At 41.5% G+C, this 17,828-nt stretch overlaps 1 protein-coding gene across 1 annotated transcript in view; it reads left to right on the forward strand.

Moving 5' to 3' along the window:
* DISP3 (dispatched RND transporter family member 3) overlaps positions 1-17,828 on the forward strand; it is a 96,358-nt gene that overhangs the window by 15,389 nt on the left and 63,141 nt on the right. Inside the window, exon 2 of the mRNA XM_075190205.1 lies at positions 13,971-14,897. Coding sequence (XP_075046306.1) covers positions 13,976-14,897 — 922 coding nt within the window. The 5' untranslated portion in view covers positions 13,971-13,975. The remainder of the gene's footprint in view (positions 1-13,970; positions 14,898-17,828) is intronic.

The raw sequence follows: 17,828 nt of genomic DNA on the forward strand, positions 1-17,828 counted from the left end.
CCCCAAAAACACTGAGGAGTGCTACAAATTATTGAGTAGATACTGCTGACAGATATGACTTTTGACAGCCAGAAATATTAATGCACAATTAGGGAGGACACCCCAAAAACACTGAGGAGTGCTACAAATTATTGAGTAGATACTGCTGACAGATATGACTTTTGACAGCCAGAAATATTAATGCACAATTAGGGAGGACACCCCAAAAACACTGAGGAGTGCTACAAATTATTGAGTAGATACTGCTGACAGATATGACTTTTGACAGCCAGAAATATTAATGCACAATTAGGGAGGACACCCCAAAAACACTGAGGAGTGCTACAAATTATTGAGTAGATACTGCTGACAGATATGACTTTTGACAGCCAGAAATATTAATGCACAATTAGGGAGGACACCCCAAAAACACTGAGGAGTGCTAAAAATTATTGAGTAGATACTGCTGACAGATATGACTTTTGACAGCCAGAAATATTAATGCACAATTAGGGAGGACACCCCAAAAACACTGAGGAGTGCTACAAATTATTGAGTAGATACTGCTGACAGATATGACTTTTGACAGCCAGAAATATTAATGCACAATTAGGGAGGACACCCCAAAAACACTGAGGAGTGCTAAAAATTATTGAGTAGATACTGCTGACAGATATGACTTTTGACAGCCAGAAATATTAATGCACAATTAGGGAGGACACCCCAAAAACACTGAGGAGTGCTACAAATTATTGAGTAGATACTGCTGACAGATATGACTTTTGACAGCCAGAAATATTAATGCACAATTAGGGAGGACACCCCAAAAACACTGAGGAGTGCTAAAAATTATTGAGTAGATACTGCTGACAGATATGACTTTTGACAGCCAGAAATATTAATGCACAATTAGGGAGGACACCCCAAAAACACTGAGGTGTGCTACAAATTATTTAGTAGATAATGCTGACAGATATGACTTTTGACAGCCAGAAATATTAATGCACAATTATGGGGGACACCCCAAAAGCGCTGGGGAGTGCCAAATATGAAGAAAAAATAATAAACCTCTATCCTCCTCTCTGCACTAGCGATTTTGGTTACAGCAATTGCAAGAACAATATGGTATTCTCTGTCCCTGCTCTAATTAGCCTATGACTACACCCTGCTCTCTCCCTCTGTCAAATGGCGATGGATTGCTGTGGAGGCGTGTATTTATAAAGTTGAAGTATCGCGAGAACCGAGTCCCGAGATCCGACGACGTCACAATGACGTTCGGCCTCGATTTGGATTCGGAATGGGCGGGAGAGTACCGAGCTGCTCAGCTCGGTACTCGGATACCCAAAGTTCGGGTGGGTTCGGTTCTCGGAGAACCGGACCCGCCCATCTCTAGTTTATATATACACATAATAACATTTTTGTATGACAAAAGGAGACTCTTGACTGTCCTAGATCATGCCCACTTCCCTAGTTAAGTCGGCGGTGCCTTGATAACGCGATTCGCTGTAAATCATGTTACCATGGCCCCGCTTCCCCGCTGAGTAGTCACGTGAGCAGGCAACGTTGACCCAAATCACGTCACGCCACCCCGATGAACCTAAAAAGTAGGCAAGTGTGAACAAGGCTGGTTTTATATCCCAGCTTTCAATGGTGATAGAAAATCACTTATCGCCATGATCTATCAATAAAGCAGATAGTCAGCTGCCTCGGAGCACCAAGAGTTAACTTACTGGCCAGTCTCTGGGGATAATGCTGTTCTGTTCCACTTTGTGAAAAAAAAAAAAATGTTAAAAAAAATAGTTTAAAAATCGAAAATAAAAATATAATTTACATTATGTACACATAGAAAAATTGCTTTACTGAAAGAATCCGGCAGTGAAAACCAATATTTTTGCTGGCCACAGAGTTTTTCGTCCTATGATAAATAGACCCCCTAAGACCTCTACACCATGAATAATTCTATAAGAGCCTCCATTTAACAGGAGGTATTCACATGATCATAACTAGTCTATAAGAACCAGCATTGTTCCATAGACCCAAAGAGTACTAGATTATATTTCACCATAGATAGAGTTCTGCAGATCCCCTCTTACTAGACCAGGTTACCTGTCTAGAGCCGTCATCTTTCCAGCCTATTATGCATTCCTGCTAGGATTACATTGTGAACCTGTCACACTGCTCCTTATATAGTGAAGTCACACACATCTCATTCTTGGCTAATCATAGCCAGCACCTAATGGGATCTACTGAGCCGCGTGCACCCATGTCCCACGCCTGGCAGACGATGCGTGATCCGTAGTTAAGACATCGACACATCTTCTAATGAAACCAGGGGAAAAAAGACTCTGCTGGAAGTGTTCAATTAGTAATGAAATACTGTGTGCGTTGAGTCAAAGAGCACAGACTGGTTCCCTCTCACTCTTAGCACCTCTGTTTCGGGCATACAAATCCCTCTGCACAAAATCAGCCCAGAGTGTTCTCATCCTACAGCTAAGATCTTGTTGACATAATGAATGGAAAGTAGGCTGCCTGCTGCTTTCACCAGTTAACCCCTTCATAGAATATGAAAAAACTATTCCAATTAGAACTTTGCTGTTACTGAAAAGTAGGTTAATGATATTATATTTTGAACCGGTGTTGGTGCCATGTTTGCATTACATTACATTTTCTTCTTTTGAGTAAAATTACTCTTCCTAACGTTTAGGTGCTTCTATCCATCAGACTCAAACCCTTACAATCTATTTTGCACGCAGCGGCTAGATTGATTTTTCTTACAAATCGTTTTACATCTGCTGAGCCACTCTGTCAGTCTCTACATTGGTTGCCTGTATTTCAACGAATCCAATATAAAAAAAATTCTACAAACATACAAGGCCATCAACAAAACTGCACCAACATACATCTCCTCACTTGTCTCAAAATATCTCCTGACTCGAGACATCCGTGCTGCACAAGATCTGCGTCTCTCTTCCACTCTCAACACTTCCTCTCATTACTGGTTACAGGACTTTTTTCGGTCTGCACCTATTTTATGGAATTCCCTCCCTCACACAGTAAGACTTTCCTCTAGTCTTCAAACCTACAAGCGTTCTCTGAAAACCCACCTCTTCAGACAAGCTTATAATATTCCTCTCCCACCCTCTTAATCTCCCTAGGATACCCTATTACCACCCTTTACACAGCTAACACAAGACGAAAAAACTCTGACCAACATTGCTGTGTGACTGATCATACAACTCACTTATCACTTTGTACCTTTGTATTCTAGCTGGAAAAATATGGCTGCAGGATTCTGTAGTAATGGCATTGAAGGGCGCAGCTAATGTTTATTTTATCGTGCAATAACCCATGAGACTGATCTGGACAGATGCAAGGTGTCAGAGAATCCAGTATGTGCGGTAATGCAATCTCTTAGCATCACACGCGGACTAGCTGGAGGCTCCATTGTGTGTAAACTTTTGAAACATAGATAGCAATTTTTTCTTCCTGTTATCACTCGCATAAAGGTCTGGCAGGGTGGATAAAGTGGGAGTTGGGGGTTGGAGAGCGAATCTGAAAAGAGAACTTTATAAAGAAATATTAATTAGGTAATGATGTCCACCTTTCCACAACTAGCAGAACTGTGTTTGTTGCTTGCCCCAGGACCCCCGGGTTATGGAAAAACAAAATCCTCCCATAGTCCCACACGCGCACCGGTCTCCAAAGCTGTGAGACTTGGTGTTTGCATGTAACTGTTGCTGATGAAGCATGTCCGATCAGAAGTCTTTTTTTAATGCTTTACAAAAATATTTCTGTGTAGAAAAACATAGTACAACCAAACTCACCAACTTTCATCTCCCCTCAAGTGGCTAATGTGGAAGGGGGTGCCACAAATTACATCATTATGGTGACACGGGAGCTGGGCCGAAATCGTGGAATTCTCAGCGAATTGCTTCATTTTGGTACCCCCGTCCGGGAGAAAAGCCTGTCTTGTGGGAGTCCAGTAAAACTAATTGAAATTTGGGAGTGTTGCGAAATATTTGGCCGGAATGTGTACATAGTTTCTTAAAGTTTTCTGGAAAATTGGGGGCCACCAAAATGCCACGGAAGGCTACATCTTGCCCGCAGGCCACCACTTGGACAGCTCTGATATAAAATATCAGTGAAACTCACTGCCATGTTTATGGGAATGATGCTTGCAATATAAGAGTCAAATCTGCTACTGCCCACTCGATCAACGTCCGGAGAATTCCCCAAACACTAAGCCATGTGTCTGAGTCTATAAATAGAGGTCTGCTCGACCTGAAGGTGAAAACGCGCTGCTAATTCTTATCACCAGTCACAGCGATAACATCTCTTAATCAGCAGTCAAGGGCGCTGCCTGATATTTATTTCAACCTGTGCTGGCGCCGTAACAATGTAGTACGCCGGGCTGTCTAAGCTTCACATTGCTGCTCTAAAAAGACTTTAAAACCTGAAAGTAGGGCCGAACGTGAGGTGGAATTGGGAACGGGAACCGGTAGCTTTTAGCATCCGTAAATTGAAATAAATAGTCCTGTCTGTTGTACTGGTACGAGTGAAATAGAATTAGCACACTTTTGATTTAACAGCATGCGGCAGAGGAATAATGTGGGAATAATCTGATTTACGTGTAACACAAAGCTGGGTATTGACTGAAGTGACAACAGACATTATTTTGGCTTTGTGGAGTGCAGAGCGGTATGTTTTAGTGATGTGGTTCTTTTGGGGCTTTCAGGATAAGGGATTTTGTCATACTTTGTAGCAACATGCATAAGGTATACTAGAACAGATCGGGCATGATTCAGAGTGAGACGTGCGCCCGTTTGCACAGCGTGTCTTGGAATTTTTTCGTTCTTTTATTTACGGGTGGTCAGGGTCAGGTGTAAGTAGCGGACCAACTAGTTAGGGAAGTGGTTCCTGTTGTATTAGCTAGCCTATTCAAGTTTAAACGATGCTTCATAGCAATTACGTTCGTAACATATAACATAAAAGATTAATGTACATGTTCGCAAGTTGGACGTAAGTGTGTCTATGTTCAAGCAAACGCATCTGCTACTCCTTCAGATCTAGACACATCTTCAACTCTGAATACGGCATACATGCGCATACAGGAGACTTTTTCAATCATAAGTTAAGCTTACACGTGCGTTCCGCTTTGAATCAGGCCATAGGGCTGTTGACGCCTGAGGGCGCCAATACTCTCTGTTCATTGTTCTACGCTGTCTCCCGACCGCCACTTTCCTGTCCTACGTCCCCTTCTTTGGCTTGTTTGAAATTTTAATTTTTACCCTGAGCAATTGAGTGGGTTTGTGCTTAATTGTTCCAAAGGTTGGCTCTACCAAATATATATTCTGATTCCTGGATGATGTGGACATATTGGCACCAATTAGTTGGGCATAACTAATGCTCAAAATATATGCACGTAAAAACACTGCAAATCTCCCAACATGCAAGTCCCCGGCAGCTGTACGGGGGCATGGTCATGTCTCAATGAGGTGTGGCCACGCCCCTGAGGTCTGCCTAGTGCTGTAAAGCGTTATGCTGTCCATTAGCTATCTCGCCTAACCCAACATGTCCACCCGCAGGACAAACATGCCCCTCGGATGAGACAGCGTGACAGAGCCCTAAATTCAGGACTGTCCCGCTGAAGTCAGGACAGTTGGGAGGTGTGTATTGTATTTACACCCATATGCTGAGATTGCTCCAGCTCTGCACCTGAAGCATATTGCCAGGCTTACATCGGGCATACATATGCTCCCATATGCGCACACACACAACTAGGTCATAAACATAAGAAAAGTTTGTTAGTGCTAAGTCCAACTACTAGAACCGCAGCCTTCTCCGGGAAACTTGATTTGCTCCACAGTATTCATTTGCCCCCAGGACATAAGCTCAGCTAGTAGTAGTTGTTGATTAACAATTGGATGATGGAGTGGACAGAACATGGTAGGAGGTACTGAGCAGCCAGATGGTGTAGTTTTGCAAACTGATAATCAGACAGGCTGGAGTTAATGCAAATAGCAGACAGGTCAACGATCAGGAGTAGACAAGATAGTAGTTCCTTTAAACAAGCCAGGGGTCAGGGCAAATAGAGATATATGCGCAGATCTGTTTAACAAGCCAATGGTCAAGAGTGGAGAAGACAGCAGAATCCTTTAAAACAATCTGAGTCAAGCAGAGCAGGTCAGGATACAAGGCACACTATGTCAATCAGGAATTATCACCAGCATTGGCATGAAGTTAGAAAGAGGTTTATAAAGGCATCAGCACCAATCAGATACTGCAGGGTGATTAGCTGCATGAGCGTGGTATGTGATTGCGCTGCTAAAACTTCCAGAATGAGAGCTGAAGGGAAGCTGGTAACTATTTACCTAGCAACTAGTTGAATAGTGAAGCACTGACTGCATAGGAGGCGAGGACACTAGTGTGGTATTTAGGCAACCGTTCTGAGTGCATCAGCGGACATCCTGCAGACATGCTGAACTTAGCAGCCACTGCCGCTGAAGCAAGGAGAATGCTGGTAATCGATTGGACATACGGCGGAGACCACCGCATAACTAAATATAGGAGGGCACATACTGTCACCGACTGTCAGGAGGCAATGCCAGTGATATGATCATAATACACATGATAACTCAAAGTATAACCCACTACAGCCTGACAGAGGAAGGACGCCAGCTACTGTTGCTGGGCAACTGATCCAGCATACTATAGCAATCACCATCTTTCTTAACAGTTAGCATCCATTTTGATAGTGAAAAATGCATTTGTTTCTGGCCTGTTTCTGTTTGTAATAATGCAAACACTTTGTTACTGTACTGTACATTCCCTCCCCTGTACCGACTCTCCAGTCACAAGCAGGTGCAAGTGTTGATGTGTGTACAACTTGTTTTGTGGGCGTGCGCAATGCAAAATGGGCGTTTGTCCAACTCGGCATCGGGCCATCTGTATTTTCTGTAAGAATACTGGATGAAGCGTAAAAAAATGATCTCTGCATTATTTTGATCCAGACCATTGTAAAACAAATTATAAACATATGTTGATAAAAGCTAATCACATTAAAATTAACAAAGCAAAAAAACTTCATAAACACTATCCTATGATGCTTTTTAACTACAATCTTGAACAACACCCGGTATTGCACGCTTGGGGAATAGTACAGAAACTAACACACGTCTTGACCACGTAGGTAATTCTCTACAGACTCCTACTGACGAATGCCGTTTGAGTTTATAAGACCTTGGCCAACGACTCAAGGAAACACAACGCAACAATGTGAGATACAAAGTTTTTTGACAATTCCGTCTCTGAAAATACCACTTGACCTGAAACTGTCAGCTCTCAGAACAAAAGTGTGAAAGGGCGAGGTGTAGAGGAAAGTAAAGCATGGGAATTCAGATGGTACTGAATTAATTAACATAAATTACTAACGAGTTAGTCACACAGGAGTTAAGGAGGCTTGGAGAACTGGGGAGGACAATCACAAGGTGAGAATGAGAACAGGCAGATATCTCACGTTATCATTATGAGTCACTTCATGTATTTTTAGAGAACGAAGCTAATTATTTCCAATTAAATTGTTTATAATGAGGTTGTCATATCTAAGGAGCTTCATTTAAGTCTTGTCTGGCCGGATCTGTGACCACTTTGCACTGGCCCCATGTGGTCTGGTTTGATGATCGCACAAACATGCCAAAGAGATCACAGGACGATACAATTTTTGAACCTGCAATGGGGCTGTACTCCATCAGCATTGGGCTATCAGTTTGGGCTATGTAGGGGAGATCAAAGGAGCAAGTGAGGGAGAGTGGGATGATGTGATTCATTGTGCAGTGGGTGGTGGGATCACAATGACGTGATTGGCATTTGTGGCCTACCCCACCCACTTCCTGGAAGATCGGTTGGGATCTGGAAACCCAAAATTTGGGAGTCTCTGGACATTCCTGGAGAGTAGTCCAGTATGCTGTAGGCCTTAGGACTGTATGTGTTGGGAATGGGGGTGTACTGTATATTCTGTATATGAAGTAAGGCAAGTCGGATATTCAGAGTATTTACTTTTTTTTCTGCTAAATATGGATTGTAAAGTATATCCTTTTTACCATAATGTGCATACTACATAATCACCTACGGCCTGATTCATCAAGCAATGTAATTGACGTTTTTTGTGCAAATTTAATCTGTGCATGAACAGAAGCATACCATAAGCAATTAAATGCAGCAACGTTCAAATCTTCTTTGTACGCAAATGACACTTATTGCAGCTTACGATTTTTGGGAGGGAACAGGGCGGGGAGGGGCGTTCGCCTGTAGTCAATGTACAGTAAGGGCGTGCCAAACTCAAGCGCACGCAGCCACATCCAATTCAAGCTTTGGGCATCTCAAAGGTACTTGTTTTATCTCTTGCTCCAGCTATAGGGCAAGTCTAAGTCCTTGCTAGTGTTGACAGTCTAAGATTACTAGTGATGACAATCGTGTAAGCATGATAGTACTTGTGTTTGCAATCAGGAGCAACTGTAAAAATATATTTTTTGTTCAGTAGACATTAAGATCATCCTAATAAATGTATTTCATGGAAGCAAAAAAATAAAATAAAAAAAGGCTTTTTATTACAAGAAACTGTTTTATCATAATGCCTATATTATTAATATGTTAGATTAATTGAATAGGTTTTTTCTGTGCATTGTTTTGCAAATTTATATTTTCCATAGGTATTGGACATATCCTGCAGTGTCTTGTGTAGTAGAGCACAGCAGACCTACACCCAAATTCATCAGTGCACGTATCTTCAGATCTGCTCCTTGTTGCATTTGGACGTGTGTATGTCTGAATGCTGTGCGTTCATTATGCATGCATCAGGCCCCTAAAGAGGAATTCCAGCCAATCCTTTAAAAGACAAATTATGCACAGTATATTACTTGGAAATCAATAGGTTTTTTTATGCTCGGTAAAAGACTGCCGCTCCTGGAATGTGTTTGGGCCATGGAGGAGCGCTGACGTGTGACTGTGTTATGTCACTGCCAGCAGCAAAGGAAAGTAGTAGAACTTTAGGGAAAGAATGGAGGCAGGAGGTACGGTAATGTATCCCTGTGTTACTATGTAGTGACACAGCCAGAAAGGTGGGGACACCCACTCGAGCCAATTTTGAACTGACCTGTTTGAGGCCACAACGGAGCTGCTTGAAATGATAGAGCTCAAATGTCTGCCTCATTTGTGTATAGGTGACAGGTCTGCTTTAATAGTTTAGTTTTTTAAAGAATTTTATAACCCTAAAGAAAGACAGTGTTTAGAGCCTTTTTGGAGTCTAAAATGGCTGAGTACAGGAGAAGATCAGATGTACTCCCCTGTATTGCAATTGACAAATATCTTAAAAGATAACTCCAGTCACTTTACTGTTCTGCAGCAAAACCTTCACCCAAATCTAGTAAAACTGTGGTGGTCCCTTCCCTATGACACACTTGTGCCCCTGACACATTTCTACTTAATCTATTTTCAAGGTATCAGTGCCTGGGGAATTTTGAAGCTTGTGTATGTTGTCGAAATGCTGCTGATTGGCTGAGCTACAAAATGCTCATCCAATCAACAACGTCTCGACAACCTGCGCAACGTTTACTTTAAAAATTCTCCAGGCACTCGGACCTGGAGAAGAGTTTGGTATTATTCTGTGCCCTACCGAATCACTTTTTATATGGCTTCAATCTGCATCGGCACAGAGCTTCATTGACCCAACCTCCGCCATATCACAGCTGTATGAAATCAATGTATTCGACAGGGACTTATGAATAATTACGTTTTGTCATATTGGTAAACACCAGTGCAATAATTATTAATTGTTTTTTTTACTTCTTTCTTACTTATTGGTTACGTCTTAGTACTGTTATTGGGGTTGGATTGTCTCTGTCCCAGTAGAGGTACAGAGGATTCTATCGTATACTGTGACAATTGTATCTTTTGATACTGCCAATAAATTTGGAAACTTTGCTAGATGTCCGCTGCTCTATATTCCCTGCTATGTTTCTGTGTTGTTGGTGTATCAGGCGGATGACTTTAGCCAGAAGCACATGTCTGTCTGGAATAAAACCAATTTAAAATGAGACGAGCTGTTAATTATCCTGACAAGGCTCGGTTTCATTTTTATTTTGTTGTTTATAATACTATATATCTATAGATCATACAGCAGTACATTTTAAGGTCTTGTCCCTACTTTTCTGCTATGATTCTTTTGCGCTTATAAATTCATATGTCATGCTGCAAATGAAAATGAGTGACTTTATGAGCAAGAGTGATCAGCGCAAGACTGTGCAAGTGGAAGTAGCCGGCGAGAGTGTCTCCGTCATTCTCAATTTAGCAGGCGGCCCTAATCGGATACGTTAGAAGCTGAGTGCGTAGAAGATGGTTTATTGATTATTTTACATACTACAAGAAAGACAGTGACTCACTGGGTAGCGATGATCAACCCAAAGACATTGTTTGATTTCTTAAGACATAGCTGCATGGCTTAGATTCACGGCTATCAAATATATTGAACTGGAGCCTGAGAGACCAATTATGGTGAAAGTCAGCGAGACTGACTCCATGCTGATGCTTCTCTGAAGCAGTCGGTGACAGCTGCCATGTCTATGTCCCTTTCACCTGTGAATGGGGCTGTCATATCTGAAGAAGATACATACTCGGGAGAGGAATAACTCTATTTTCATATTTGTACAGTAAATGTTATCACACGGCCTACAAAATTTAATCTTGTCCACGGCAGACAAGGCAATCAGACATCTGCTTCCGTGAAACCACTGTACTAAAGTCGCGGCAGACAAAAATAAAATGAGGCGCGTGCTGTGAGTGGCCTCCTGCAAGTTGTAAGCGTTGTATTCGAAGGACGCTAAAACGCAAATATCAAAATTTTAATATATGCAGAATAAAGGAAAAATGCACAGTTCAGTCTGACATATCATAGCAATATGTTTAAAAGTAATATTAATAGACCTCTCTAGCCTCAATCATAAACAGCAAAAGTTCATTATACAAAATGCTGAAGATCAATTGTCAAAAAGCACAAATAGCCAAGCAAGACATGCTGGTTATGTTCTTTAAACTTTAAGTTTTGTCAGCAGAGCCTTTTTATGAACCCAGGACAAAGATTATATTTCGGTTTCTTTCAATTCCAGAGTGAGTCAGACATTCAACGGTCTTCGCCATCCTTCTGAAAATTACCCATGTATACGATTAATGACAAAATATAGATATACATTTGGAGAACACCTCAGAGGGTCATACCATTATTTATGGTTTAGCTAGGCTGCTTCTAACCTGTGCCAGTTCTTTTATATTATCTATTAATACTTAACTCCCAGAGCTCATTAGTGCCGAGAGCTTGTGTGATTTTAATAGGATACAGAGGAGCCGCTTCTTGGAACTCAATGCGAATGCAACTTGCTTTTTAAAAAATCGGACGTAACATGCATGTATGTCTGCCTGCATTCAAGTACAAGCAGATCTCAATAAACGTTTCCATTTGATTAAAGGTATAAGTGCGCTCTGCCTATACGGTGCTTGCTGTTTGCAGACAGACAGAACATAGTGCAGGATACGCACAATGTGTTTGTGCAATTTACAGTCCCATCAGAACGCATGCAAAAATAAATGATAAAATAAATTAATAACTTTTAATATAATCATTAATAAAAATACATATTTGTTACTTGCAAACATATGCTCTGACATGCATACGTGTAGTCATCACTATCAGTTGGCACTTACACCAGACCTGGGGCAGCACGGTGGCTCAGTGGTTAGCGCTTCTGCCTCACAGCACTGGGGTCATGAGTTCAATTCCTGACCATGGCATTATCTGTGTGGAGGTTGTATGTTCTCCCCGTGTTTGCGTGGGTTTCCTGCGGGTGCTCCAGTTTCCTCCCACACTCCAAAAACATACTAGTAGGTTAATTGGCTGCTATCAAAAAAATTGACCCTAGTCTGTCTCTGTCTGTCTGTCACACTCACTCTGTGTGTGAGTGTGTGTGTCTGTGTGAGTGTGTGTTATGGAAATTTAGACTGTAAGCTCCAATGGGGCGGGGACTGATGTGAATGAGTTCTCTGTACAGCGCTGCGGAAACAGTGGCGCTATATAAATAAATGATGATGATGATGATGACCTGTAGCTAGAGCATGTGATACAGCTAATAAAACATGTACCTGAGAGATGGCCAAAGCTTCAATGAGACGAATGTGCGTGAGCTCGACCTTGACACTCCTGTATTGTACATTGACTACGTGCATCCGCTCATTCCCAGACCACTCTTCACCCTTTAAGTTGGAGGCAATCGGAAGTATCATTTGCGTTTGGGCATGAACTGGATGCAATTGTGTTCACCTAAATAGGCGAATTTGTGCTATTTACAATTATCTGGGCAGCACAGTGAAACATTGGTTAGTATCGCTGTCTGTCAGCGTTGGGGTCATGAGTTCGATTCCTGCCCATGGTCCTAGCTGTGTAGTTTGTATGTTCTCCCCAAGCTTGTGCAGGTAAATTAGTTTTAGCCCTCTAAATTAACAGCAAACGTGACCTTCACTGGGATTAATGATATGAACAGAACTGCAGCTTTGTGATTAGCAGCCCTTTAAATGAGTCAGGTAAGGTATGTTTGTCATGCATGCAAATGCCGACTGTTTAGCACAGCAGATAGATTTTTACCTTTGTACCCCGGGGCAGTTGTGCAGTCCCCAGGTGCAGCAAGCGGCTTTGTTTTTCCATTTCTTTTGTTCCACCAGCTTATCGGCTGCATTTACATAAAGGGCTCTGATGTTTGCCTCTGTCTCCTATCTGAGCTGATCTGTAAATATGAAACTCTGGAACACTAAATCAGATACCATTTTTTTCCTACAATGTATATATAAATCAGAGTGTTGCTGACATTTTACGCTGAGGCATATTTTATAAAGGGCAAATATTCCCAGACAAATTGTATAAAGAACAAACATGCATAGGAACGAAAAGGTCTTTCTTTTCTGCAAAAAAAATTAATATTTTTCTGTAAGTGTCTCGTGCAGTGAACTGACAGGCTGCACGCTCATGAATATTGGCCCCGCCTAAAAAATGGCTGCCTCCGCTGTGTGTAGAATACATGCGCACTTTAAGGGCAGTGTTTTATATTTATTTGCTTTAGTTTCCAGGGGGTTTGTTATTGTGTATTAGTTTAGGTAAATTAGGCAATTAATTACTGCAATAGTATAATTAAAAGGGTAACAAAGGATTAATCAAAGAAATGATTAGTTATTTGTATGTGTACCTCACAATTGTTTCGATGTATCACTGGTGCATTCGGCAATGCATGTGAGTTTTTAGGGCAGGTCGAGTTTTGTGGTCTAATTAAATCCTTCATACTGTAGGTAGAGTAGGTATGCATCGTAATTTGTATCGGTCCTTTTAGATGGTACACGTTTGGGCAGATAAATACTTATTAATTATTCAATAATGTCGCTAGTTCTTATTGAATTCTTTCAACCCACGAAACGGCTGCCACCTAGGATATCGGTGTAGGTAAAATTGTACGATTCATTTTAAATTTATACATCTGACCAATACATGTTCATGCCTTCCATTTCCGACTAGTAAAACAGGATAAAAAAGGAAAAGTCCCATTCCACCTTAATAGCAACCAGATCTGCTCCAGTAATTTCCTAATCCTCTCAAACCACGCCCATTTCTTAGAAGTCACACCCCTACTTGACCACGCCCCTGCGGTTCCAAACTGGGGAAGGTCCAAGGAATTTCCTTCAATGACATCATAGACTAGTGGTCTATCCAAAAGATGCTTAAGGCAGAAAAAAATATTCGGCACATATATTTTATGCTCATTCATAACTTTGAGAACAATGAACAATACATTTATGGTGAATTATAATTACGTTTTCTGAAGCTTTGTTCCTGATAACCGATTTGACAGTGTGTTATTTTCCTTAATCTGTGTCTGTATTTTTATGGTATTGTTTACTTCCAGAGAATATGGACACAGATGATCCTCTGTTACAAGACGCCTGGCTCGATGATGAAGATGATGAGATGTCCTTCAGATCACCGATATGCAATACCTGTCAGTGGACTTCTAAGCCTTTAAAAGATTCCATGCCAACTTGTGAATTTTGGAACATAGTGGGATGGATATTCACCAATGTTTACTGTGCTACCTTTCTGTTGGCCTTCGGATGTCTAGTCCCTGTGGTCCTTTCAGTCATTATGTTTGTACGTTACCCCACCCTTGATATTGACATCTCCTACAATGCTTTTGAGATCCGCAACCACGAGTCCTCCCAGCGGTTCGACGCTCTCACCCTTGCCCTGAAATCCCAGTTTGGCACCTGGGGGAGGAACCGGAGAGACGTAGCAGACTTTACGTCCGAAACCTTGCAACGGTTAATCTTTGAGCAGCTGCAACAGCTTCACCTGAATACCTCTCAGCTAGACAGCCCCGTGAGAGTTAAACGTGACTCTCTGTGGCACAATAACACAGAAAGGACTAACTACACAGCCACCGAACCTTCAGCGCCCCTGTTCTCTGCCGCGAACCAGTCTCGACACCCTCGTGGGGCATCGGTAAAAGAATTTTCAGGTGTTTACATGAATCCTAACACACAGAGCCATGCTCATTGGCGGATTGAGCTTATTTTCTTAGCTAAAGGGGATGATGAGAATAACATATTTACAAAGGAACGATTGATGACCATCCACAGGATTGAGAGGAAGATCATGGACCACCCCCATTTCCGGGAGTTTTGTTGGAAACCTCATGAGGTTCTTAAGGATCTTCCACTAGGATCATACGCCTATTGCTCACCTCCAAGTTCCCTTCTAACGTACTTCTTCCCTACGGAGAAAGGGGGAAAGATCTACTACGATGGAATGGGTCAAGACTTGGCTGATGTGCACGGTAAGTCTCCATATTATTAATGTACAACACAGTTCAAGCGCTAGAGAAGGCCTGGTCAACCTGTGGCTTTCCAGGTGTTGTGAAACTACAACCTCCAGCATGCTTTTTCAGTAGATAGCCAGCTGATAGCTGTCAGGGGATTCTGGGACTTGTAGTTTTAGAACACCTGGAGAGCCACCGGTTGGCCAGGCCTGCAGTCGGGCAATACTAGTTGTAAGGTTACCGTTCAACAATCATCAGGTCTGCACATGGTTCACGTAGCAACAGAGGTACGAGGGAGTGGGGCACATTCATAGGAGCTGGTGCTGGCTACAAGCAGTGCAAAAAGGATTCTGTTAGTAATACAACTAATTACCTGCATGGCATTTATAAATAAGTCATACTACCGCTTTATATATTAAACCCAGTCGATTGTTGTGACTTGTGCACCTGTTTTATATATATGAAAAGACAAAGTCTGCAAATTTCATATATATGTGATTACAGTTCTCACCAACAGACCCCCTATTCACCTCTACAATCCAAATACAGGTTTGATTGTTGCAATTGAGAAACAAAATGAAATTGTAAATAGAATAATTTGTTTTTGCCCCAAAATACCTCGCTCTGAGTTTCATAATTGTGCTCCAAAATGTTATTAATCTGACCCCATAATAATAAAATATATTTTACAGAAAAGTGGGTAGTGTTGTTAAGGTGTTCTCACACATACAGATATGGTTGTTAACAGTAAGATCACATCAGTCACAGATCTCATTAACGCAACAAGTCATGTGACCAGTTGACAAAGTGTCAGCTGACTGCCCGACACACAGCGATGGAGCTAGCCATGGGACCACTAGACTTTTACATGTAAAATCATGCTATTTTTATTCTTTACATGTATATTTAGTCATGAAGTACAGCTTATCTTGACAGGGAACAATCGTGATATTATCCCCAATTATATTTTTTCTAATGCAAAACAATAATCCTTTATTTAATCTTTTTTTAAACCCTCTGTAGCGATGCAGTAGGCTATACTCCCTTGGAACTCCCATAGCTAGTTTGTAATCATCACTGGTCCCTGTTATCTGTCAGCAGTAAAAGAAGAGAGGGTCTGAAGCCATTCATGGCATACACTGTTCCATAGAAGGGAGGTGTGTGTGAATGCGGCGCATGATTTGATTGGCTATGGCTCCTGTCCAATCAGGAGCCACATTCACTACAACCACACCGCGTGCCAGATTTGAAAGTCCCTGCAGAACGTCAGCTTTGAATACACTATATATTAATGATTTCAAAGAGTACGATTAGCACAATAAGGGCACGTTCACATTAATTATTTGTCTTTTCCATTTGGGCTGCTGCAGGAAAGAAGATCCCCATTCCATTTTTATAGGAGAAAACAACCGATGTTGTTTAATTTAATTTAATTTAAAGGTTTTTTATTTCATCATCATCACCATTTATTTATATAGCGCCACTGATTCCGCAGCGCTGTACAGAGAACTCATTCACATCAGTCCCTGCCCCATTGGAGCTTACCGTCTACATTCCCTAACACACACAGACAAAGATAGAGAGACTAGGGTCAATTTTTTTTTTTTTGATAGCAGCCAATTAACCTACTAGTATGTTTTTGTAGTGTGGGAGGAAACCGGAACACCCGGAGGAAACCCACGCAAACACGGGGAGAACATACAAACTCCACACAGATGAGGCCATGGTCGGGAATTGAACTCATGACCTCAGCGCTGTGGGGCAGAAGTGCTAACCACTTCGCCAGCGTGCTGCCCATTTAATTTTAACTAAATATAATTGATTTTTGTATTTTGTATTTAAAGGTTATGATGAAAATGCGATTTACACATTCATTGTTAACTCCAGACACTTTTCTGTATTGTGTAGAAATAGGGTAATATGACTTTAGGATTTACTATTAACACTGTCACAGCTCTATGCTCTCTCTACGTTATTGTGCAGTGTAAGTGTACACATTTATACACCTGACGTACATCTTGCGCAATTGCTACCGAGCTGTGCTCATCGTGAGAGGCGCATCCGGCTGAACATATGCAGCAAAAAAATTTTTTGAGGCGTCCTTTTCTTCTGCACGTTTTGTGCTCTTATAAGTCCAACGCCAATATGTGTTATTGTTAGAGATGCTCATTGACCCCTGTGTTCTGGTTTTGGAACTGGATTAACTTGGCTCTCTGAGACCATGAGAAATGTGGTTTACCAGCCAAATTGTGATGTGTTCCAGAGGGAATACATTTGTATTGTGGAGCACCAATTGTCCCTGTTTTGGAGGAGTAATACAGGGATATAATGAGAGCAAATAAAAGTACATGGTGGCAGAAATACTTTGCTCTGTTGTTTGTCTTTCAAACCATCGTACTTAAATGTTTCCGAGACTCTAATACACTTTATGTAAATAATCTTACATCGCTCACAGATAGATTGCTCCAAGACTTCAATTGAATAAGGAATAAATTGCAATTTTTAATAATATGCACAATGTAATAATACAATGGCACAATAATAAAATAGTTCCCCTATTGTGGTGCCAGGCAGTACATCACTTTATTCCACTGGGCACAGATTTGTCTGGTGTAATGTTGTCTGGTGGAATGCAGCTATAGTTTGTTCTAGTTGTTCGGCAGATCAGAGAATACTGGGGTGTTCCTGCAAAGAACAAGCTTAACAATTATATGTAGCTAAAGTCACAAGATGAAGATTTTAGCTAATGAGATATTAAATTTCAGTGCCAGGAAGATAGAGCAAGACTGAAATACCTTCTCTGATTTATGAGTCATTATGTAACTTTTTCAGACCTATAAGCAGGGCCATCTTTTCCATTGGGCACGATGGGCAGCTGCCCGGGGGCCCCATGGGCAAGGGGGGCCCATAGGCACAGCTCTTAATGAGAATAAATAATCCTGCAAAAGA

The sequence above is a fragment of the Mixophyes fleayi genome, chromosome 11, assembly GCF_038048845.1.
Source record: "Mixophyes fleayi isolate aMixFle1 chromosome 11, aMixFle1.hap1, whole genome shotgun sequence".
Lineage (NCBI taxonomy): Eukaryota > Metazoa > Chordata > Amphibia > Anura > Limnodynastidae > Mixophyes > Mixophyes fleayi.